General features: G+C 41.0%; 1 protein-coding gene across 1 annotated transcript; it reads right to left on the bottom strand.

The window, feature by feature from the left end:
• Nucleotides 1-3691: 3691 nt before the first annotated feature.
• LOC143853908 (uncharacterized protein At2g39795, mitochondrial-like) lies at nucleotides 3692-26380 on the bottom strand. The gene is made up of 3 exons (XM_077363621.1): nucleotides 26029-26380; nucleotides 23246-23583; nucleotides 3692-4121 (listed from the first exon to the last, which is right to left on the bottom strand). Exons 1-3 carry the CDS (start codon nucleotides 26317-26319, stop codon nucleotides 3962-3964), a joined length of 789 nt encoding a protein of 262 aa, XP_077219736.1. The 5' UTR covers nucleotides 26320-26380; the 3' UTR covers nucleotides 3692-3961.

Raw genomic sequence — 26380 nt, 5'->3', positions numbered from 1 at the left:
AAGGCTTTCAGAGGTTCATTATCCTCCTGCTGCAAGTCCATCAAGGATGTGGTTGTTTTTCTTGGCCTACGGCTGCTCATGAAGTGGCGGACCAGATCTTCTCCGAAGTCATCGAAGTTGCTGATGGAGTTCGGTTTGATCCTTGAGTACCAGTCCCTTACCGCACCATTCAGTGTCGTCGGGAATGCTCTGCAGAGGAAGCCATCGGATGCGCCGTGAAGCAGCATCATCGCTCTAAACGTCTCTAAGTGGTCCACTGGGTCAGTTGTCCCGTCATATTGCAGGATGGTTGGCATTTTAAACCCTCTGGGTGCTGGGGCACCCATGACATCGTCGGTAAACGGCGTTCTGCTTGAGAATGCCGGCACAATAGGCCGGCTATAATCTTTTGCCAGCTCTTCTATGCGGTGGACCATTTCTTCCATCCTTTGAAGCATCGGATCAGCTCTGAGGTCCGGCTGGCCCGGTGATCTGTTTCTTTCCACTGACGGGCTTGCCGCGGAGCCGGATTGACTTTCCGGACTCTTTTGACGAGGCCGGGGCTTCTCTTGCTGTGTGCGGTTTTCACGAGCTCAGGGCCTTTGCGGGGAGCGGGACCGCGACCTTCGGCGGCGGTGAGGCTCCATATGCGCATGCCTTGCCCCGGAGTGATGGACTTGCCTTGAGTGGTGAGTCCGGTCTTCATCGGGGCGTACTGCCTCTTCTCTGTGAATATTCGACCTTTCCTGTGCAGGTCGTGAAGCTTCTGGAGGAGGTTGGGGAGGCGCTTGGAGTAGCTGTTGATACTGACCGACCAGAGCCGTCATCTGTTGGAAAAGAGCTTGAACTTGATCCGGAGTGGGCATAGAGTTGAGGTGTTCCGAACGAGCCGGGCTCTGTTCAGCTGTAGCAGAGGCGGCCACCACCAGCGAGGCGATTCGCTCACTACGGGTCCTGCGCGGTAGCGCGACTCGAGTCGTCCGTGCAGTTGGTACTCGAGCACTCTTGTGCCCTACCATTTTGTAAGGGGATCTGAGCAGCTTTTAGTTCGTGGTCCCACGAATGGCGCCAATCTGTTAGACCTAAAATCGGTAACAGGTATGGCAGTGACGTAAGGGCTGAGCTGGATGACCAGAGGAACCAAAGTGAAGGAGTCGAGTTCGGTGGGATTGAAATGAAGTGACTGTGTTCTGCACAATCCGGGTTTTACTTCGGACAGACCCTTCGACACTCATGTCAGTATATGAGGAGTGCAGAGCTAGTTTAAGAGTTTTTTGGAGGAGATGAGGTTCTTCATTACCCATTGGCTTGAGCTTTGAACCCCCTTTTATAGAGGGAACCTTGCTGACGTGTCCAGGACAGGTGCTGGCCTGCTAGAGGCTGGAGCTCACCTACTCCAGGACAGGTGTCGGCCTGCTACAGGCTGGAGCTCACCTACTCCAGGACAGGTGTCGGCCTGCTACAGGCTGCTCCTTTTATACCCCATCAAAAGGCAACATGCATTAGCATTCTAAGTTGCAATAAGAAATAGCCTCCAACTTGATCAAGTACGTTTCTAAATGTTCTGACAAATTTTGGCTGAGCCTCAAAATATCACTTCACATCCAATTCCAAACAAGCAGAGAATAGCACGAGTGTTGAATTAAGCATGGTTTTGCCATAGGGAAGGACATCTTTCATTTCTTTAATAAGCAACTAAAATTTCACATAGAGAGAGTTGATAGAGGACATGTTTCCTTCAAAGGCCTTCTTTCAAACATCTCAAGTCAAGAAATAACTTCTGAAAAGTTAAACTCCAGTGGCTGCAGTTGGAATATAGCTCTTGGTTTCGCTATGAAAATCTCAAACTAGATTGGACTTTAAGGAAAATACAAAATAATTCTCAATTTTTGGCTTATGAGCGTATTCTTCATAAACCAATCATAGGGACAATGAGTAACCATGGAACGACACTCTATCAGGCAATACTCTTTTTTTTTATATATTGGTAAGTTGGGGATAGGCAGAACCCCTACTAGTATATTAATATAAAAAAAGAAAGATATTACAATCAAAGCACAAAGAACCATCCTTATCACTACAAGAAAAGCGGAACAATCAATCTCAAGCGATCCAAATTCTTCGAACTAACCCTAGAGAGAGTAACCAGGGGAAACCGGGAAAACAATGGGTTTTCACTGATCCAATACATGTCTATCAGGCAATAAATGATCTGTCATGTAGACAATGTACATGTTCATCTCTTGAGCAGCACACTTTCTAATGAAATTCTTCCTTTGAACAATGTTATTCAATAACTCATAAAGGATCTGATCTTAATAACCTCACTAATTCTTATGGTACTTAGGAGGGATTGAAACTCAGGAATGTATATAGAATAAAACCGAAACACGGAATTGGATAAAATTCCTAAATTATAATGATGAAAATCCTTTTATCCAACAGATGACAATGAAAGCACAGTTATAGAAGTTTTATTAATTAACAAAGCATGGATATTGCTAGACCTTTCACTGCATGCTTCACCCCCTTCCCATTCTAGTTTTCAAATTCCATTTTGAAAAACAACACTACCGTATCGTTAAGGACAATTCCACTGATAGTAAATGAAAACGTGTTTTAGCTGAAACAATGCCTTGGGGCTGAAACAAGGTCAGTGGACAATTCCACTAAGGACAAACACAGCTTGTCCACAAATCTGCCCATTTTTTTCTCGACTGTTGGATGGGTTAGGATGATCCTATGGGGCTGATTTTTTGTGGACACCCTATCTAGGTAAGGGCCTTTCAAATGAATGGTTTGGATCACCCCAAAAATGTGGGCCCCCACTGTTTTTAACCCGACCGAGTAGATAAGCTTATCTACTCGACCGAGTACGCACACCTTTCCCTTAATCAATAAGCTTCGTAACTTAACAGAGAAGAAATTCCAGCATCCAATTGAAATCCAAGTGAGGGCAGAAACTATCACCGTTAAAAACTCACCTTCGATGGTAATTCCTTTGGAAAATCGGCAACATGCAGAAAATTTGAATTCAACATTCCAGAGAGCACCATTGCACAAACAGAAGAGTAATACCCGCACTGAATCTGAAACGAATTGTACGAGTAAATGGACCTGGTAAGGGGATGCTCAGATCTGATTCATTCGAAGAGCTCCTTGCAACTCACAAGGATAATGAACAATGATTGAGGGGGAAAAGCTTGGACTAAAGCTTCCAATCTCGTTTCTTTTGATCGATCTTCAAGATGAAAATTTCTCCAAACGGAGATTTCCTCCAAGAAAAAAAAAATCCAATTTCTCTTCAAAGTTGAAAATACAATGTCAAAATAGGAAAATCAGGGAATTTGGCTTTTATAATTTTATTTATATCCAATTATTGCCTAAACTACCCCTAAACTATTAGCAAATGTCTAACAAGGACAAAAGAGTACTTGCCAATTACAAAAAGACACTAATGCCACTTACCACTAATGAAACAAGAAAATCCAAAAAGAGTACTTTGGGTACATGGACCACGCCTATGCTCTACAGGGTACCTACACCATATGTACATGCGGTGCATGTGCGAGCAACCATGGCCCCACCGACCAAGAGGGCCCCAATAGAGATGGCATGCCACCAAAAAGTTTCCAAGGTCAGGCAATTCTAGCCATCCAATCAAATGCCAGTACTGGTGGGCTAGGGAGTGTGTTGGGACCAAGCCAAGGCCTAAAGAATTTCCATTTTCCAATACAGAAATATAACTCATTCTTGCCAGAAAAACTTGCTAAACATAGAGACAAAATGACTTACCAAAACCCACACACTAATATTAGCCCTTACATAAACCTTTCATAGAAGCAACATCATTGAAATGAAAATAGAAAGAAAAAAACTCATATGAAATCTCCTTATCAACCCAACTGAAAACCATCTTAAACTAATTTTAAACATAAATTAAAAATCATCACAAATTCTCCGAAAGTGATCAAACATCCCATCAAGTTTTGGACCTGAGGCATCCACATGTGCCTCGTAGCCATGCCAAGTACTGTTTGGCATCCTTCCAAATCATGTAATCTTGCAAGAAATTCGCCAAAGAGCTATCGATACCTCTTACTTCCAGGAAATTGTTTAAATATTTCTGAAATTTCTCAACCCTGCAGAAGAAATAAATAAAGTTACAGATTCAACCCATACCCAAAAAGCCCAATTTTTACTTCAGCTAAGACTGTCAGCTAGACATCCTTACTATTCTTTGCGTGTGTGTGTGTGTGTACAATCTTATTTTAGATTGGAAATTGCAGCCGCGGTCATTGGAACATAATGGGAACAGAAGACGGAATACAAGCAAAAACACAAAGGCCCTAAAGGGGAAAGGAAATCAAAGATATGTAGAGTCTCTCTGCCCACCCATGCCCTAGCTAATCTATTCGTGTCATCATTGGCTGATTTCCGCATGGTGAAAACGAACATGAGACCCTGCTGTTTGCTCCTGGATCTCATCTACCATTTCATCAAACCTCCAAGGGTGAGTACGGCTGCCATCTGATTACATTGAACAAGTCTCCCTCTTCTTGACTAATTTGATGCCCTGCAAGACTAATCTCATCTTCGCTTCATTGGAATCTGCGATCACATTGGGGCTACAGAAAGCCCACCTAGTGAAGCCCCGATAGTCTGTAAATACTCCTTTCTTATCTGCAGGTCTTGGATTGCCTAGACTTGATCCATCAAAGTTTAGCTTTATTAACCTTTGATCAAGAGGAGACCATTGCAGCGATGGAGCTTTCATGTTCTCCCCCGATTAGCATATCTCTCTCTAGCATCTCCGTAAAGTAGGAACTGGAGATAAACCTGAAACTAAGAAGAATATTAACCCAAGCAATGGTTAGCGATATGACTTTCGTGAATAAGTAATGCGGGATTTTAACCAAGCCCCGAATATCCTGTCATTTCTCTCCTTTCAAATAGCCCATATCAAGGCCAATAGCACAACTCTCTCTAATATCCTCCCTCTGCTCCTCTAAGGATCTAACATCCAACAATCTAGGAGATCTACCAAGTTACCAACTGCTCAGGGAAGACCCACGATAAACCAAATCTCCCAAGAATGCGACACCAGATCTCTTTGGCAAACTTGCAATGTAAGAATATAAGATCAACCAACTCTCTTTCCTCTATACATAAGGCACAATTATCAATGATAAGCATCTAACAATTACAAAGATGATCCAATGTCTGAATCTTATTTTACACTATAGTCCATCTGAACGTGCATACCCTAGGAGGAACTGGAATGCTCCACACTCTGGCAAGCTGCGAGGAGAGAGGATGAGGGTCAAGATGGGCAGTAGAAGGATTCGATGATGAATATCCCGTACGAGCTCCAGACTCAAATCCTTTTGTCTTTTCTTGATTTCTTTATGTACCCATATTCCAATAGATTCAGAAGATGACTAATGCCTTCTAGTTCAAATCTAAACTTAATTTTTCAGGACATCCGACCCTCCCACTGAAAGCACTCCATCAAAAAGGCATCCTTATATGATGCCACCACATACAAATGAGGGAACTTTGTAGCCAAAATTAACCCCTTGCACCATTTGTCATACCAAAACTTTATCCTATCCCCCTGATAAACTCTGTGTCTAATCCCTTCCTCAAATTATGTTTAATCTTTAGGATATCTCTCCAAATTCTCAGCCCCTTACTTCTAAATTGATCATCAGAAATCCACCTACATGGATAGGAACTTTATACCTTTCTTCACAAATAGTCCATTCATTAAAAAAAAGGGCGGCCCAGTGCACAAGGCTCCTACCATTGCGGGGTCACAATAGTCCATTCATAAAAAGGGTGGCCCCGTGCACGAGGCTCCCGCCATTGCAGGGTCTGGGGAGGGCTAGATGTATGCAGCCTTACCCCTGCTTTGCAGAGAGGCTGTTTCCGTGACTCAAACCCATGACGACCAGGTCACAAATAGTCCATTCATATACTTCAAAACTTTTGGGTTTTACAAAAGCATATTCTTGTTAATTCACGACATCATTATGAATGCCGAGTTCAAAAGCCTTATCTTCTTTGAGAAATCGATTGATTTAAATTGATTCTTGCATATCAAAATTAGAAATCAAACGAAACCTGCAAAATTATTAACTGGACACCATCATCAATGTAGCCTTCATCCTCTTTCACAGATTTAGCAATATCTTCATCATAAATTGTCTCATCGAATGTTGTTTATAGATCCTCTTGTCCATCATTCATCAAAACTTGGTACCCTATAAAACTCACGATCATTCACCTTCTCTTCCAAACACTCATTGTAGTCTGAATCATGACTTCTGGAAAAATTCTTTATTTCTTTATCTTCGGTTGCGTGTTGGATGAATTTGAACTCTTCTTCGTCGAAGGCACCATTTTCCATTTTTGCATTTAAGTTTGGTTCTCAAAACTCTCCTGTGCTGATTTTCTCCAAATTGAACTCCACGCTTCTCAGGTTTATTTGGGCTTGATTTCCATGTTGGACTCCTTTTGATTGATCGGTGGAATTATCAAAAGGATGCCTGCCTCCTTCAGTGTAGCATCGGAAAATCCCTCAATGAATGAAAATAAGGAAATTAAGATATAGTGTTGTCTCAAAGAGAAACAACAGAGAAAAGGAAAAACAACTTTCTTTGATTTCAATTTCCATACCATCATACTTTACCCTTATATGAACCCAACACTTCCCAAAGTAAGGACTTCTAATCCTGGATACTTTCCAGCTTTAAAACAGACCAATAAACTTCTTTTTAACTCAGATTCATAATTTAATATCACACTTTAAAATAGAAACTTTCCAAAGAACCAAATGTCCTCTAAAAATATAAGTTCATACTATAACTTTCTAACTATAAACTAGCCCAATTCAACCTTCTTACTTCAATTTAAACCTCCTCAATTCAGAATAGAAGCTACAGAAGCTTCAAATTATATCACATTTTTTTTTTGAAACATGGACTTCCTAAAACCCAATAAATATATTTCCCAAAAAAATGCAATAACAATCTCCAAAATTCTGATAGTTTTTTTTCCTTCAAAGGTCCTCCTTCTCCAATTTCTAGTTCAAGGATCTATATATTTGTGCCACACCACATTACTTCTTTTCTAATGTGTGTAATGATTCTTACTAACCTCAAGTGATCGATGGCGAGCATGAGTTAAGTAGTGACTGATGTTTTGATACATAACCGTAGGCCATGTCTTATATACCTGTTTTGGAAGGAAAAAGTTGCATTATAGCAGTTCAAAGGGAAGAAGACATTAGCGTACCTTGCCCCAGTTATACAGTGTCTAAGGGAAGAAGAGCTCCAAGGACTTGGTAAATCATCATCAGGAAGCCCTCGGATAGTTGTATTGGTGCCAACTGCTGAATTAGCTTCTCAGGTTGGTAGCCCATGTAGCCCATGCACAGTTGGTTATTTGCTCATAATTCTTTTTTTCATAGATTTCCTTTTTTGTAATGGCTTTTTTCATAGTTTTCCTTCTAATTATCTCCATTTGGAAATTGTTATTTACATGCGAATGATTTTCTTGTTATAGAAATCTTTAGTTGTGTACCTTCTATTTTGCTTCTTTTTTATTCTTTTGAAAAAAGTAACTTTCACTCTTGAAAATTGCAAATGCATCTAATATGGTACATTTTCTCTCGAGCAGTTATAAATTTCTTCGACTTTTTTTTTTACTCACCTTCCAAGTTGATTACTGTTTTAATCATCACAAGGAAGTACATTGCACGGAAAAATTTATAGGTTCTCAAACTCTTAAGGAAAAATTTATAGGTTCTCAAAATCTTAAGGATGATTCAGGGCAATTTTGAAAATGTTAAGAACATTTCAGTAGTGTAATAATATATGGAGAACATTCCCTAACAAGAGTGCAAAAACGATTTAGGTAAATAATTTGTGAACAGCTTAGCCATCACTTCATTTTTATTTTTGGAATAAATTTTTCAGTGTTCTTAAAAAAAGTTAAAGATTTGCACACTCTGTCTTTGTCACACTTCTGGACTGAAATGTAGAAGCTAAATTGTTGATTTTTTATTTTTGGCTAACTTCATTCATATGGACCATGCATGATGCCTTTAGATTGCTTTTATCTCATCAAATACCTTTAACTTCTGCAGGTGCTAAATAATTGCCGCTCCATAGCAGAATTTGGGGTCCCGTTCAGGTCTATGGTGGCAACTGGTGGTTTTCGACAGAAAACTCAATTGGAAAACCTTCAGGAGAGCTTAGATGTTCTTATAGCAACACCTGGTCGTTTCAAATACCTACTTCAAGAAGGCTTTTTGCAATTAATTTGTTCCCTCTCCCACACTACTTTGCAATCATTCCCAGATGCTAAATATTTCCGTCGTTGAAACCATAACTTTTGTAATTCTGATTTACTAACATTTCGTGAGCTTTACTGTTGTAGATTTTGAGGCATTTATTTTACAAGTGGGAAGTTATATATTAGTTTCACAAAACAACACAACTTTCACTCTTCTGAGGATAGTATTATTTCATCCTAAAGTGGTATCACAAATAAAATGAAATAGCTCTTGGTCTCAGTGCTCAGCTCAACTCAACTCAACAAAGCCTTTGTCCCAAACTAGTTGAGGTCGGCTAAATGAATCCTTTAGAATAAAAGGAATCTACCCGGCTCTAATCCTGGTTCTAGTTGGGTTCTTCTACATGGATCATTTTCTTCCATTCTATCATATCCAAGGTCATGTTCTCTGTTATGTTCCTAGCTATCAAGTCTTTCCTCACTGTTTCTACCCAAGTTGTTTTCTGTCTGCCCCTACCTCTTTTTACTCCATCAATTTGGCACGAGTCGCCTCTTCTCACCAGAGCATCCAAAGGCCTACGTTGGATATGTCCAAACCATCTTAAGCGGTGCTATCCCATCTTTTCCTCAATTGAAGCCACCCCCACCTTTTTACGAATGTCTTCATTTTTAATTCTATCTAGCCTTGTGTGGCCGCACATCCATCTAAGCATTCGCATCTCCGCTACACTCATCTTATGCACATGTTGCTTCTTGGTGGCCCAACATTCTGAGCCGTACAACATGGATGGCCTCACATCTGTCTAATAAAACTTTCCCTTCAACTTGGTAGGGATTTTACGGTCGCACAGAACTCCTAAGGCAAGCTTCCACTTCAACCAACCTGCTCTTATTCTATGGTTAACATCCTCTTCAGTCTCTCCTTCCTTATGTAGAATTGAACCAAGATAGCGAAAGATATCCCTCTTAAGTACCTCCTGTCCAGTCATATTTACTACATCCTTGTCCCGCCCCCTTACATTACTAAAGTTGCATTCCATATATTATGTCTTAGTCCTACTCAGTCTAAAACCTTTAGATTCCAAAGTAGTTGTCCTAAAGTGCATAAATGAAATATTATTTCATCCTAAAGTGGTATCACTCATAAAATGAAGTAGCTCTTGGTCTCAGTGCAGAAATGAAAGTGAACTTGCATCACTGGAAATTCCAGAAGAACTGAAATGAATGCCACATACTACCTTCCCAAATAAGACTCTGACCATGTTATAGACTTATAGGATTGAAATACACCAAATTTCCTTAGGGTCATGGACAAGTGCGACAGGTTCACATGCCAATGATAAGAAAGTGCAAGCAACTCACCAAGTGTCTTTCAGTGTACCAATTGGTTTGGGTTACCAATATCAAATTGGTGGGTAGAAAATTTCTAATGTTCCCTAACTATTATTGAATCAAGAATTAATTATATTTTGGACGTAGTGAAAGGATTCAAGGGTTTGGAAGTGTCATCCTGTTTACAGCCGTTTTTGAATTTCTTGAGCAATCATACACCAATAGATGAATGATGGTGGTTATTTTCAAATATGGTGACATGTACAAAGTGGAAGTTATAAGTAGTGGTGACATGTGCAAAGTGGAAGTTACAAGTAGTGGTGACATGTGGAAAGTGGAAGTTACAAGTAGCGGTGGCATGTGCAAAGTGGAAGTTACAAGTAGTGGTGACTATATAAGGAGATGGCTGCATCAAGAGAAGAAGACCCAGAACCAACATCAAACATTTCTTGGCATTTACACTTATCTGTACCCTCTCCAAATTGCACCCCTAGTTGGCTTTCATTACCTCTTCATGATTTTCTATTACTATTAGATGGATTAGAACTTTAAAATTGGCAATGACAAAAGTTTAGTATTACAAAATGTATCCCCATATCCTAGGTTTTAAGGATCCCTGACCATGCGCCAAAAAAAAAAAAAAACATCTTGGATCCTTGCCTGATCTGTATGCTAAGGTTTTGGGGTTCAGGGGATCTTGTACCCTATCCCTTGCCATAGGCTACCCGTATCAATATTCATTTAATGTATGTAAACATGCGATTTGACATTGCTATATACTTTCATGTGCCACTTGAACATCTCAGCAGCTATCCGTGCTTTTATTTTCTTTCAATAATGTGTTTCCTTAGTTTTTTTGGGAAAATGACAAGAAAAATCTACTTTTTAGCTGAAATTGTCAAAAAGGGTTGGTGATTTCTAAATTCTCAAAGAAGGTTGGAGGGAGAAAACTTTGCCCATTTTCGGACCACAATACCCTTACCTCTTCATTTTGAATTTTTTCACTTTTCAGTTCTGTTTTTTACCTTCTCTCCCTTCCCGCTGCAAACCCCAAACCGTGCAAACCCCAATCCGTCTTCTCTCTCCATTCTCTCCGTCCTTCTCTCTTCCACAGGTAGGGCCGTAGGTTCCAAGAAATGGAACCCCACCAGCGGAGAAGTGAACCGAACCATTGGCGTTGCACACACTCCGTCTTCTCTCTCTCCATATTCTCCATCTTCTCTCTTCCACTGCGTTTTGTCGGAGAAATTGAACCCTACCGGCGGCGAAATGAACCCAACCGACACCGACGCCCTTCTCTCATCCACCCTTCGACGGGGAACGTGAACTCCATTTTCAACGGTAAGAATAGAAACCCTAACCCCATTTTATTCCATTTTCTTCTATTAGGGTTTCATGGGTGGAAGGTTTTTTGTACTTGAAGAAGACCTTTATTGATGGATTCCATAGGCTCAGAACCACTATAGTTGTTCAATGGTGGTTCAGTACTAGTTCAATGGCCTCTATAGTGGTTCTGAACCCATAGAGGTTGAGCAGTAGTTCAATACTTGTTCAATGGCCTCTATAGTGGTTTAACGATGGTTCAGTAGTGGTTCAATGGCCTCTATACTAGTTGTAAGGTTGAGTAGTGGTTCAATAGTTGTTCAATGGGCAATGGTTGTTCAATGGTGGTTCAATGGTGGTTCAGTGGCCTCTATAGTAGTTGTAATATTGGTTGAGTAGTATTTCAATACCTTACCACAATACCCACCCTTACCTCATTTTGAAGTTTTTCACTTTTTTCCTTTTGTTTTTTACCTTCTCCTTCCCGCTGCAAACACCCAAACCACTACTGAACTACTACTCAACCACTATTGAACCACTAGAACTATAGAGGTCATTGAACAACTACAGTTGTAATATTGGTTCAGTACTGGTTTAATGGTGGTTCATTACTGGTTCAATGGTGGTTCAATTATGGTTACAACTATAGAGGCCATTGAACAAGTACTCAACCACTATTGAACCACTACAACTATAGAGGCTGTTAGAATAAGCCTACAAGTCTATGGGCAGTTTGGTCATTATACTTCTCTTTACATTATTATTAATAAATGAGTGAGGGGGAGATGCCCATCTCACTTTCTCTTTTTCTCTAATCTCTCTTTCAACATGGTATCAGAGCCCTAGGGTTTCTGATCCCTAGGAAATTTCTGTAGCCTCCATCTTCTCCGTCTCCCCGAAAACCCTAACCCTCATCCTCTCTCTCACTCCATCATCTTCCCCACCGTAACCCTAACTCTCTCTTTCTCTATCTCAGCCCCCATTCCATCTTCCAGCACCCCAATCCCTCTCTACAGCCCGCCCCACCCCACTGCAACCCCCAGCCCCCACGCACAGTCGCGCCCCTCCCCTGCTAACCCCAGGACCTCTCACCTATACCCCACACCTTGCTACCCCCCGCGGCCCTCTCACCTGCACCCTAAACCTTAGCCGCGACCCCCCAACCCTGATCCCCCCCCCCCAATCCCCCCTCCCGCGGCAAAATCTCCACAAGTTTTCCTGGAACTTGGCTACACACCTCCAAATTTTGATTTGCACTCCCCCCCCCCCCCGTAACCCTAACCCTCTCTTTCTCTATCTCAGCCCCCATTCCATCTTCCAGCACCCCAACCCCTCTCTACAGCCAGTCCCACCCCACTGCAACCCCCAGCCCCCACGCACAGCCGCGCCCCTCGCCTGCTAACCCCAGGACCTCTCACCTGTACCCCACACCTTGCTACCCCCCCCCCCGCGGCCCTCTCACCTGCACCCTAAACCTTGGCCGCGACCCCCCCCCCCCCCCCCCCAAAATCAGTTCCCCAAAAAAAAATTTCCTACCCTCTTGATCTACACCCCTTCCAGGTAAGCCTCCCCACAAATTTTTTTCCCCTCCCCCACGCGCCCCCCCCCCCCCAACCCAACTACTGTATTTTATTCTCTACAGGCCTTTTTTCTTCTCATCTACCCTTAATTTCGCGTCTTCTTCATCTCCTCGATCTATGTGCTGAATACTTTTCTTTTTTTGTTTTCATTTTCCCTAGCCTCTTCCTGTTCCTTTATGGGCTTCTCTAGTTTCTTGTCCTTCACTTGGGATATTGTCATATGATCATCTCTCTGCATTAGTTGGTTCTGCCTATTCGTCTATTATCTTTCTTTTGCTGTGGTAGTGGTTTCTCTGTTTGTCTAGATTTCCTGTCGGTATGGATCCTCCCGTCATTGTTGATCCTTCTATTAGCATGACCACTGAGGTCAGTGCTTCATCCACACCCTCGGCTTCTTCTTCGTCTTCTCAATTGGCACCTGTGGAAAATTCCTATCCACAATTGAATATTGTCAAGTTTGATGGAACCAACTACTTACCCTGGAAGGTTGCGATTGAGACATACCTTCTTGGCCAGGGTAAAGTACGCTTTCTTCGCAAGGATCCTCCCTCGCTAAAGGATCCTCTGTATACACATTGGGAACAGGAAGATGCGTTGATTCGGAGTCTCCTATGGCAGAGTATGACTCCAAACATTTATTCTACTGTGATTCTTCTTCCGACTGCAAAGAAGGTCTGGGATCACACGGTCGTGACGTATTCTGGGGCTGAGAACCTGACTCGCATCTGCTCTACTTACTCTGAGTGGATGCGGCTCCGTCGTGGCGACATATCACTTGAGGCCCATTATGGGAAGTTCATTTCATTATGCCAGCAGCTTGATGTCTTCATGCCCCTAACCTCTAATGTTCATGTTCTCCGACATCAACGGGAACAGATTCGTGTCGTGCACTATCTTGAGAGCCTAGGCCCCGAGTTTACACATCTGCGCCATCAGATTCTTGGTTCTGGCAATATTCCTTCGTTGCGCGAGGTCTATTTCCGCGCCCAGCAGTGTGTTGGCGAGACCCCCTCTCGTCCTACTTCTGATAGTTCGGCTCTTGCCGCATATGATGAAGGTGGTGGTACTCGTCCTTCCCGGGGTGGTGGTTCTTTTTCCCGGGCTCGTGGACGCGGTGGCCGTGGTGGCGGCCGTGTTGGCAGTGGTCGTCCTTATTGCACCCACTGCCAGCGCGATGGCCATGTCATTGAGACTTATTATACGCTGCATCCAGAGCTTCGCTCGTCCCGATCAGCCCATCTCTGCGCCTCTGGTTCGTCTGACACAGTATCATCTGCTCCTGCTGATGACTCATTCTTCTTCACGAGGGCAGACTATGAGGAGCTCCAGCATCTTCGACAGAGTGCCTCCTAGGCCACTGCAGGCTTTGCCCAGCCAGTTAGTTCACACACTACGTTACTCTCTAGCTCTGGGTCCTGGATTATTGACTCAGGAGCCTCAAACCATATGACTGGTAACTCATCACAGCTCTCGTCTTTTCGCTCCTTTCCATCTGATTTTCAGTCTATTACTTTAGCTGATGGTTCCACTACACCTATTATTGGTATTGGTACCACATGTCCTTCACCTAATCTCCCTCTATCTGCACTTTTGTGTGTACCTAAGTCTCCCTTTAGTTTATTATATGTTAGCCAAATTACGAAAAATCTGTCATGCTCTATCTCATTCTATCCTTCTTACTGTCTCTTTCAGGATCTTTCAACTGGGAGGACGATTGGATCGGGTCGTGAGGTGGATGGCCTGTACCGTCTTGACTGCAGCCCTTCTTCGTCAGCCTTACACAGTTCTGTGGATGCCTTTCAGTGGCACTGCCGACTAGGTCACCCCTCCCTTCAGCGTCTCCGGCAGACATCTTTAGTTCCTAGTTCTATTTCTCATTTTCATAGTTAGTCTTGTGAACTTGGGAAGCATCATAGACTGTCTTTCCCTTCCCGAGTCGTTACTAGGGTTGATAGTTTATTTCAGTTAATTCATTGCGATGTATGGGGACCTTCTTGGGTCACGTCAAATAATGGATTCCAGTACTTTGTGGTTTTTATTGATGATTACTCACGCATGACTTGGTTGTATCTTCTGAAAGACCGCTCTCAGGTCTTCTCTGCTTTTCAAAATTTTCATGATGAAATAAAAAATCAATTTAGTACTAATCTTAAATGCCTGCGTACTGATAATGCTCGTGAGTTTTTCTCTACTACTGATGGCTTTCAGAACTATCTCTCTTCTCATGGCATTCTTCATCAATCATCCTGTGCATACACTTCGCAACAGAATGGCGTCGCTGAAAGGAAACTGCGATATCTACTTAAGGTGGCTCGCACACTCCTCTTTCAGATGTAGGTTCCTAAATCCTTTTGGTCTGACGCCATTCTCACTGCTTGTTTCCTATCCAACCGTCTTCCGTCTTCGATGCTTCATGGTGATTCTCTATTTCACATAGTTTCTTCACATCATGACCCATTCTCACTTACGCCGCGTTGTTTTTGGCTGCGTATGCTTTGTTCATCATTTGGGTCCTGGTCATGATAAGGTGGATCCTCGTTCAGAACGGTGTGTTTTCCTGGGTTACTCTCGCACCCAGAAAGGATACCGTTGCTACAGTCCACGTCTGCGCCGATGGTATGTATCAGCTGACATCACATTTTTCGAATCAAAACCATTCTTTGGCTCTTCCTCTGGTCTTTCCACTGTCAGATCAGAATCTGAGGTGACTATTTCTCTTCCTGAGCTTTCTCCCCTTCCTACTCCTCCTATTGCATATCCTCCTGCTTGCCCTCCTGGACAGGTCGACTCGTGTGCTCCCTGGGTAGATCGTCCCCCTATTACAGTCCAATATACACGTCGTCCACAGCAGGCACGTCCCTCACACACCGAGAAATCGTCCTCACAGCCAGAGATCTTCTTACCCCGTCATCAGGTATCTGACTCTCCTATTGCTTCCCGTACTCGTTCCCATTCTACTGCTCACCCGCTTTCTAATTTCGTTTCTTATGATCGTCTAACTCTCCCTTTCAAAAGCTTTGTCTTGTTTATGTCTTCTGTTGTGTTACCCCAGTCTTTGGATGAGGCTCTCCTACACCCAGGCTGGCGAGCTGCAATGGACCTTGAAATGAGCGCTCTTCAGTCCAACCGCGCATGGGATCTTATCTCTCTACCTGCCGGCGCACGACCAGTTGGCTGCCGATGGGTATTATCCATTAAGTATCTTCCTGATGGCACGGTTGATCGACTGAAAGCACGTCTAGTGGCAAAGGGTTACACTCAGACATTCGGTGTAGACTACCATGAGACGTTTTCTCCAGTTGCAAAGATACCTTTTGTCCGTGTCCTACTCTCCCTCGCCGTTAATAATGGTTGGCCTCTTCACCATCTAGATGTGAAGAACGCCTTTCTGCATGGCGACCTCCTTGAAGAAGTGAATATGGAGCAACCGCCAGGTTACATTGCTCAGGGAGAGTTGTCCTCATCTGTCTGTCGACTCAGAAAAGCGATTTATGGGTTAAAGCAGTCACAACGTGCTTGGTTTGGTAGATTTAGTGCGGCAGTTATGAGGTTTGGTCTCAAACAGTGTGTTGTAGATCACTTAGTATTCAGCTATCAATCCTCAACAGGATGCATTATGTTGATTGTATCCGTCGATGACATCATTATTACAGGCAGTGACTCAGGGGGAATTCAAAAATTGAAAGACTTCTTACAAAAAGAACTTGAAACAAAGGACTTGGGACGTCTCAGATACTTTCTTGGGATAGAAGTTGCATACTCATCTCGTGGTTTATCTCTATCTCAGAGAAAGTATGTTCTTGATTTGCTAGAAGAGACAGGAAATCTTGGTGTGAAACCAGTAGCTGCACCCATGGATCCAAATGTGAAATTGGTTCCAGAAGAGGGTGATTTGTTGAAAGATCCTGGTAGGTATAGATGACTTGTGGGCAAGCTCATATACCTTACTGTTACTCGTCCTGATATATTCTATGCCGTTGGAGTAGTTAGCCAGTACATGATCTCTCCTCGCACATCTCATTGGAACGCAGTGATTCAAATTCTCAAGTACCTGAAGGGTGCTCAAGGGAAAGGATTACTATTCAAACGACATGGTCATACACAGATTGAGGGATTCTCATATGCTGATTGGGCTGGATCTCCTGCTGATAGGAGAACGACTATCGGGTATTGTACCCTTGTTAGAGATAACCTGGTTTCATGGAGAAGTAAGAAACAGGATGTCATTGCGAAATCGAGTGCAGAAGCAGAATATAGAGCCATGGCGCATACTACGACTGAGATTATTTGGTTGAGGTCACTCTTAACTGAGATTGGTATTGGGTTTCCCTCTCCTTCACAGTTATATTGTGATAACAGGGCAGCCATCTATATTGCGACAAATCCTGTCTTCCATGAGAGAACTAAACATATCGAAATCAACTGTCATTTCATTCGTCAGAGGATTCAGAAAGGGGAGATACGCGCTATATTCACTCGTTCTGTAGAACAGTTGGCAGATATGTTCACAAAACCATTGAATAAATCCAAGCTTAGCGATATATATAACAAGCTAGGAATGTATGATTTATACATTCCAGCTTGAGGGGGAGTGTTAGAATAAGCCTACAAGTCTATGGGCAGTTTGGTCATTGTACTTCTCTTTTCATTATTATTAATAAATGAGTGAGGGGGAGATGCCCATCTCACTTTCTCTTTCTCTCTAATCTCTCTTTCAACGGAGGCCATTGAACAACTATAGTTGTAGTATTGGTTCAGTAGTGGTTCATTGTTGGTTCAATGGCCTCTATAGTTGTAATAGTGGTTCAATGTAGCTTGAAGGTCTCTATAGTTGTCATAGTGGTTCAATTGTTGTTGAAAAGTATTTCAGTAGTCTCTGTAGTTGTAATAATGGCCTCTATAGTAGTTTAATAGTGGTTCAATTGGGGTTCAATGCACTGTTTAGTGGTTCAATAGTGGTTCAATGGTGGATCACCGGACTCTATAGTTGTAATGATGGATAACTGGACCTTAACAGTGGATTCATTGGATTGGATTCAATCTACCTTTCAATTGGATTGGATTAACTGGGTTGAATTCCATCTACTTATTCATTGGGTTGGATTCATTGGATTGGATTCCATCTACCTTTCCATTGGATTGGATTCCTTGGATTGGATTCCATCTACCTTACCAATGGATTGGATTCATTGGATTGGATTCCACCTACCTTTCCAGTCGATTGGGTTTTTTTTTATACTCTGTTATTGAATGTTGTCGTCCATAATTTGACATATTTGAGTATTTTACAATGGTTTTTTTGCAGATTACTTCTACGGACCTTGTACCATCTCCTCACATAATGGTTGGCTAAAAGCATTGTTATTCTGTCAATTTGATTCCATCAATTTAGAGTTGTAGTGTATATTTTTTTATGATATTGTGTTTTTGTGCAGGCAAAATATATTACATCTAGATGTTGCCCTTCGAAGTTTCAGGGGTGCATCCAGTCGTTGAACCTTAGGGATGTACATTGCGAAACCTTGAAGATGTTACATTGCACAAAAAAATTGTATTGATATTGGTAGGAAGCTAGCAACGTAAGACATCATCGTTCATAATAGGCGGCGTGGAAATTCCCTTTTTAGTTAGGGACATAGCTCTAATATTAGGGTTGAGTATGGTAAGCGAAATGTTGAAAATTAACTGGGGTTCCACTGATAAGGTCAAAGGTCGGAGGTTCCCAACTTCAACGGCATCCTTAGATGAGACTATGAGTGTAATACATGCTGAGGTCAATTCGGATGAGAAATTGTCTGTAGAGGCAACTGTGAAGTGCTGATGCTCTTGTTTAGCACTGTTTTGTTTCGGCATTCGGATCATAGGATCAGGTCATGCCTCTTCCGTTATGTAGATATCGGAATTGTTAGCAAATTTGCTTGGGTGTATCCCGTGCATGAGTTCATTGTACGGTCGTTGAATTCATATTCGTTGAACAAAAAGGGACATATTATGGGATGCTCTATCCTACTACAGGCAAATTTGACATATATTGTTGAAAACACTTGTACTTTCTTTGTTAATATTCCTTAAAGAAGTTTATTATGATTCCAGGTATAGTTATTTGAGCATACGAAGCTTGGGATCCTTCTCTTCCTCATGCGCTTCCACGTTTACTGAAATGGACCCGTCATATGGATACAAGGACGATGGATCATAGATATTTGATTGAGCTCATCCAGTTTGGGGTACTCGGAGAGTCAGAGGTGAGATCTAAGAAGTTTGCTTCTATATTGGTCAATCTTATTCATATTTTGTAACTGAAATCATCATCGGAATTCAGGTTTTGAGGAGGCTAGAGCCGGTTGAAGTAGAAGAGAAGCTACTAGCCGGCGAAGAGGGTCACGTGCATGATCATGGTGGAAAGGGGAAGGAGAAGCAGAACGGAGTGCCGGTTTCAGAGGTTAGTAGTCCGCTATATGGGGTATTGACTTTGCATTTTTAGTGCACGTACTTGAATTAATGTTGTTGCTCAATAAATATCCCATCGCACGTCGTAGGTTTTGAAGGAAAAGGGTGTGGGAGAGGAAAAGCTCCATGAAGTGCGACTTTCAGAGGAAGGCAACTTAGGCTTTATGCCTATATCGGTATTCACTTAATATTTTTGTTCCATTCTGTCAACAACTATTGTCCTTCTATCTGTGTTATGTTATAACATTTTCATTTTGTGTGGGCAGAGGAGAAGTGAGAAAGAGAAGATTTTGAGAAGGAAAGAAAGAAAGAAAAAGAAGGAAAGGAGGAAGGTAAAGAGGAGGAGGGAAAATATGTAACACAGGTGGAATTTAAGTTGATGAAAATTAGCATTTCGCAACTTGAACGTGAAGTAGCCAACCTAAAGAGGAAGAAGGCTAGAGACATGGATGATGAAAAAGAAGGGGATGGCCTAGAGATAGTTCATATCATACCTGATAGTGAAAACCGTCAAGCAGGGCGCGGCATGGATGAACCTATCATGGTTAATAGTCAAGATACCCCAGTTAAAAAGGACCGAAAGAAGGAGAAGACCGCACAGATAGAGGAGAATCAGGGTAAGGCAAAACTTGGGAGCATTGAAAAGAATGTCAAGGGTGGTGTAAGGCAATCCAAACCAGGCAGGCAAATTAAGTCACCATATTTGGTACCAAGGAGAACGGGGAGGAACATTTTGAAAAAACTCACCATTCTGCGCACAGGTTGATGAATTTTAGATATAAAAATGGATTCACAACATCATCATAGGATGATAAGAAATCCCCATACCAACTCCTCTACAAAAATACCTATGCCTTTTTCGTTCTTTGGGAGCAACAACGGACGGAATAGGTGAGCATAATGTGCTGCGACAGAATTATTGGAACGCAAACCCGGTGTAGGTTGACTGGAAAACATCACAATTCTGCTTAGGAAAACATTTGGAACTTCATTCAAGTCCACTTCAAACAATGGTGAATTAGAATAATGGGTGCTAAGTCCATCGCCATGTCTTCCCTCAATCAAAGGACCTTCCGATGGAACGGGTAAATTCTGAGGGAGTGTAGAGATAGAATTGATTAGGGGGCCCAAAGCCGGTGCATTCAGAGTACAATAAGGAGGGACACCGGCATTTATACCGGCCACAGAATTACTTCCACCAACTCTATACTCTTTAGTCATATAGAGGCCCAGAGAACTGATCACATTATTGTCAAAAAGCATCATGACCAGCTCAAGGTCGTCATCATTTCCAACATCATATAGAATGATTTGAAATGGATCTATGATATATCGACATTTTATTGACAATGCAACTTCAGCTCCGATATCTCAATTTTGCTGTGAATTAGGGTCTCCAATTCAAAGAATTTAATTTTTCGATTCACTAATAGAGGGATCCTTTTCCCGCCAATGTATTCGAAGGATATTGCATCCTTCAAGCATCCATCAACATGTAGGATAAAGGAAGCCCTTCACTCTACCATAGTCACAAGCCCTGCAAGGATATGATAGGAATGAAAGAATCAATATTTTAACAATAATAAGTAGTATTTAGTTCCTTAGAACCACTATTTAGCAATCCCAAGCACTATTTTAACACTAAAAACCACTGACAACCATATTTACCACTGGAAACAACTTTTTTAACACTTAAAACCATTATTTAATTAATTAGAACCACTGTCTAACAATCCCAGCCACTATTTAACACTAAGAAGAACTATTTACCACTCCGAACCACTATCTATACACTAAGAAGCACTATTTGTCAATCCAAACGACTGTATCAACACTAAAGAACCACTAAATACCACTCTGAACCACTATTTAACACTAAGAACCACTAAATACCACTCTGAACCACTATTTAACACTAAGAACCACTAAATACCACTCTGAACCACTATTTAACACTAAGAACCAGTATTTATAACTCCAAACTGCTGTTTTAACTCTAAAGATCCCATATTTATCACTCTAAACCACTATTTAAACACTAAGAACCACTATTTACCACTCTGAACCACTATTTGAATACTAAGAAACACTATTTAGTTAATCGGAACCACTGTTTGCCACTCCGAATGACTGTTTTAACACTAAGAACCACTAAATACCACTATTTAAACACTAAGAACCAGTATTTACAACTCGAAACCACTGTTTTAACACTAAAGAACCCATATTTCTGACTCCAAACCACTATTTAAACACTAAAAACCACTATTTACCACTTGAACCACTATTTAACACTAATTAGCACTCCGAACCACTATTTTAACAATAAGAACCACTATTTATCATTGTGAACCTCTATTTTCAAAAAAACAAAGTTAAGAGGGAGGGAATACCTTACATTTGATGCGAAATGGAATCATAGATAGCTCGCAAGAATTCCAGGTTTTTAAATACAAGGTTTGGCTTTGAGAAGAGAAGAGAAGAGATTGAAGACGAGGTTTTTAAACTATGGCTTTGAGGAGAGCTCGCCAAACCATGGTTTACAAGCCTTTGAGAAGAGGTTTTACAAGGTTACAAGGTTTTTATACTATTGGTTTGAGAAGAGAAGTGACTGAAGAAGCTCAAATGGAAGAATGGAAAGTTTTATGGGACTGTGAGAAGTGGTTTAATGGAAGCTTTTTCATATGTTTGAGAAGAGAAGAGGTTGAAGAAGATGGTTTCGTTGGGTAGTAATCATGAAACAAGGTGAAAAGGTGCCTTTGGAAAACGTGAAAAAGGAATGATTGGATCGGTTAACTTCAAAAGCTATGTAAGGGTATTGTAGTCCGAAAATGGGCTAAGTTTTCTCCCTCCAACCTTCTTTGAGAATTTAGAAATCACCCCCCCCCCCCCCCCCCCCCCCCCCCTTTCTGACAATTTCAGCTAAAAAGTAGATTTTTCTGATCATTTTCCCTGGTTTTTTTTTTTTAATGGTAATAGCAGTGTTTCCTTGTTAATTGTCTCTAAAATAATAGGATTAGCTATCTTTTTTCTTTCCCAACTTTTTTTGTCTTTTCTCTGACTGGCACACTCATATGTGGTTTTGAATGACGCCATGAGCAACCTTGGGGAATGTACATTATGTCGTTTAGTGTGGCTGGTGCTATTATTGGTCTTTAATGACTGTTTCAATTTTTTTTTACAGCTGAAGAATAAGAAGCAAAACTATGGTTATGATCCAATGATGGAACAGTTCACAGAGATTACAATATGGTTCTTATAGAGCATCCAGCATCCTCTAGTCTCTACAAGGTTATAAATTTTTTTGTTAGCTTTGTATACAATGAGAGTTGACTGATTTCATCGAAAGATTTTTAATGATATGGTTGCCACTTACAGATGAAACATCTTATTGGACACAAAGGTACCACAAAGGAGATTTCCTTTCGCTTATGTTGGTGAAATAAGCTACCCTAGATAGGAGATTGCATATGTCCCCATACATTTTCATTGATTGTTTTGCAGGTTCTACAGGTACTCAACCCAAAAACCAACATGGATTGCAGGACTTTTTTGGAAAAGTATGGAAAGGACAAATACTTCTAAAATTTCCCGCTTTTTTTTACATAAAAAATGACTTAAACCAACTATATTCAATTTTTACTTAGAGGGACTTCAAGTTATGATAATATCCCTCTAAATTAACCATAATCATATAATTACTGGCTCCATTGAGGAAAGAAAAGAACTTTATGCAAAAAAAAAAAAAAAAAAATTTCCATCAGAAATATTTTTCTTGCTATCCAAACAGGGACCAAAACACTTTTTTTAGTGTTTGCTAGATACTCAACCATCATTTTTTTGTGAAAATGATATCTTAAAAACGAAAAACCTATTTTGATTCCCTAAATCTCCCTTTTTTAGTTGATTGATGCCCCCTGTAAAATGAAATTCCAGCTGCCCATTTGTTTTGTATACAAGCAAGGTTTTAAATTTCGGTTTCGGTACCAATTTCGGACCCCACTGAAATCCGAAATTTCGGGCCGAAATTTGGTACCTCAGTTCGAAATTTCAGACTGAATTTCCGACAATTCTATTTTATTTTTTTTAAAAGACATTTTCTCGAAATCTCAGACCGAAATTCCGAAATTTGGTAAAGGCTGAAATTCGAAATTTCGGCAAATTTCGGTTTCGGTCCCACTGAAATCTGAAATTTTAGATTTCGACCGAAATTTAAAACCATGTATACAAGTCACGGAGATCAAGCAATTGAAATTAAAAGAAGAAGAATAAAAACTTACACAAATTTGGGACCTACAAGAATAGGTCCAACGTCAGATAGCTTTCCTTGTATTCTATCCACGGTGATATGAGTAGAAGAGGCAATGCAATAGAATTCCAAAGAAATACCCTGGAATGTACTGAGTTTTACCAAAAGAGAAATATTCAGCTGACTCCAACTCTCCTTTTCCTCTTCTTCTTTCTTAGAACGAACAAGCGGCAGAACCTCAACTTGGATACTCTGCCCTTTTAAATCTCGCTCCAAGGTGATTGACTGTTTGCCGATTTCATTGATGATCTTGAACGGGAACTCCTTTGGAGGATTAATTTGCACACTGTCCTCATCGGAATCATACTCCTACATAGAAAAATAGAAGGAATCACAAGAGAAGCTCGAATTTTGATAAATTGGCTTATTTTTGTAGGTAAATTAAATCTCCGTTAGCTCTCTGAGGCCATGTTTGGATTGAAGGAATTTTGTGGAAAAGTTAGGAAATGAAAAACTTTTCAAAACTTTTCTGCTTTTCTATTGCTTGATTCATTTCAAATTTTAGTCACAAGGGCCTTCAATTTAGAATGATAGCCATCTAAATAATCCAAAACAATATTATTACCCTTTAAATTGTGGAAAGGAAAAAGTTTTTCTCGAGTGTTGAATAACATGTAAGAGTAGTTTAGGTATTATTGGTAGTGTTAGGGGTATTGTAGTCTTTGTACATTGGATGCCCTATTTAGGCCTATATATATCGTATACATGAGGAGCTCCCCGGTGGAGACTCTCTATCTCTCCATTCCTCTTCTTCTTCCTCCCTTCTAACCCTAATCTCATTTCTAACATGGTATCAGAGCAAAGATCCTAGGGAAGAAAGAAGAATAAGAGTTTCATCCATCACGCCACTCTCATTTTCTCTATCTATCTCGCACGCCATTCTATCAGTTTTATTTTCTCTTTTTTGGAGTTGCCGAAATCACAGACCCTATTCTCTCTCTCTCTCTCTCTCTCTCTCTCTCTCTCTCTCCACTTTCTTGTGCGTAATCCCCTTCTCGGATTTGTCCTAAACGGCGAAAGGAAAAAAAGAAGGAAAATCTCCTTAGTTGTCGTAACCCTTGCTGCGAACCCATTTTGGGTTCTTTCTATTTTCTTTCACCTCTTTTTATGTTTTAAATCCTTTCTTTCTTTCATGTTTTGAGTCACTTCCCCTATCCACTCCATCCTAATCTTTGTCCTTTCTCCTCTCAATTCGTTGTCTTCTATGTCTTTTGTATTGTTCCTCAAGGTGCACCCCAAGTGTTTGGTGAAATGTCCTCGAGAGGTGTGGTGCCTTAAAGTCATTCTTTTTTTGTTGAAACCCTCATGTAGTTCCATAGATGGAGTGTGCAGTATCCTTCTCTTGTTGTTCTCTTATTGTTGGCTTGTTGTTGCCTTATGCTTGTCTTGTTGTTGTCTTCTTGTATCTCTTTCTTTCCCTCGTCTTCTATATCTTTTGTGTGATGTCAAAGGCGCCCACTAAGTGTTCGATGCAATGTCCGAAAGAGGTGTGGTGTCTTATTTCTCTTCGTTTCTATGTCTTCTTCTCTATGGCACACACCAAGTGTTTGATCAAATGTCTGAAAGAGGTGTAGTGCCTTGTTTGTCTTCTTGTTGTTGCAAGTTGAAGATCAAATATTTGACCTTCAACTTGAGAGAGGGTTATTATGTTGTTCTTTGCCGTCTTTTCTTGAGGAAGTGGTGTCCTCTTTGTTGTCTTTGTAGTATCTTCATGAGGGTGTGTTGTCTTGTTTTCAAGGTCCTCTTTGTCAACCTTGTCACCAGACGAAGGTTTCCCCATCGTTGGTTTCTTCTTTTTCTATTCAGGCGATGGTTTCCCCGTCGAACTTGTCTCTGATGGGTTCCCCATCGGCAATTATCTTCTATTGGTGTAGTGATGCTTAGCTGATGTTCCTGCTCATGGTGCTTCACCATTTCTCATGTACGAACCTTTGGTGTGCCTATTTTGCTTGATAGATTGCTGGAATTTTCCTGCCAATGTGTCACCGTTCGATACTTCGTGGTTTGCATATGTATTTGTCGGGCTTATTCAGGGGGAGGCCCTATTTTTTATTGCTCTTGCATTCACGCTAATTCAGGGGGAGCTGCTTCGTTTTTTATGGTCGTTGATCTCGCTGATGTACTCTTTGCCATTGCTATCTTTTTGTTATGTTTTTATTATGTATTTACCACACCAGCTTGAGGATAAGTGTTATACCAAGCTGGATGTGTATGAGCTTATTGAAATTTTTTATGTATGGTCTTTTTTGTTGTATTTTTAGTTGTTTGTTGGAGTTCTTTGTAGCAAGCTGGAGTTTGACTGTATGTACACTCCAGCTTGAGGGAAGTGTTGAATAACATGTAAGGGTAGTTTAGGTATTAATAGGAGTGTTAGGGGTATTGTAAACTTTGTACATTGGATGCCCTAATCGGGCCTGTATACGTCGTATACATGATGAGCTCCCTAGTGGAGACTATCCATCTCTCCATTCCTCTTCTTCCTCCCTTCTAACCCTAATCTCATTTCTAACATCGAGAAATGTTTTTCCTGCAACCCAAATAGGGTTGTAGGAATTTTCTATACAATAGGGTTGTAGGAATTTTGGATGAAAGCTTAGAGGGAAAGTATTTTTAAAATTTCTTTCTTTTTTTTACACATGAAGCAACATAACAAAAACAAACCCTATTCAAAATCATAAAATTTCTAAACTTCTGTAGAAAGAAAAAAAAAATCTGAGAGAGACAGAATATGATGGGTTTTTTCTTTAAACTTACCTCATCAAAATCATATTTCCGAAGCATTTTCTCCCCAAGGAAAAACATCTTTTCATCTTGCCGAATCCGTTTCTCGTCTAGAATTAAATCGAGGCGGTGTCTGGTTTTGCACATTTTAGAATAGGATAACCAGTTGTTGAAGGGGAGCAATGAAGAGGATTCTAATGGGGTTTGGGAGATTTTTGTTCCAATAGAAGAATAAGCGATTAAGGAACAATAATGGGGTTTTCTGGATGATGGAACCCCATAGAGGAAATGGGGGCGAAAGAGGGAGGAAATAGCACCTAGCATTTTTTTTCTCTCCTGTTTTTTTGAACTGAACCGATGGGGATTTAACGAATTGGGGTACAAG

This window comes from Tasmannia lanceolata, unplaced genomic scaffold (assembly GCF_043159265.1).
Source record: "Tasmannia lanceolata isolate RefF3 unplaced genomic scaffold, GAP_Taslan_0.1 ptg000002l, whole genome shotgun sequence".
In the NCBI taxonomy this organism is placed as follows: domain Eukaryota; kingdom Viridiplantae; phylum Streptophyta; class Magnoliopsida; order Canellales; family Winteraceae; genus Tasmannia; species Tasmannia lanceolata.
Note: the sequence above shows the minus strand (reverse complement) of the source record. Positions and strands in the feature narration are given on the sequence as shown.

Excerpts from the sequence above, each read along its gene's own strand:
- LOC143853908 (XM_077363621.1), bottom strand. The coding sequence starts at position 26,319 with ATGCTAGGTGCTATTTCCTCCCTCTTTCGCCCCCATTTCCTCTATGGG. Across the intron at positions 23,584-26,028 it reads GGAAATATGATTTTGATGAG|GAGTATGATTCCGATGAGGA; the intron begins GTAAGTTTAAAG and ends TTTTCTATGTAG. Across the intron at positions 4,122-23,245 it reads CTTGTAGGTCCCAAATTTGT|GGTTGAGAAATTTCAGAAAT; the intron begins GTAAGTTTTTAT and ends TTTCTTCTGCAG.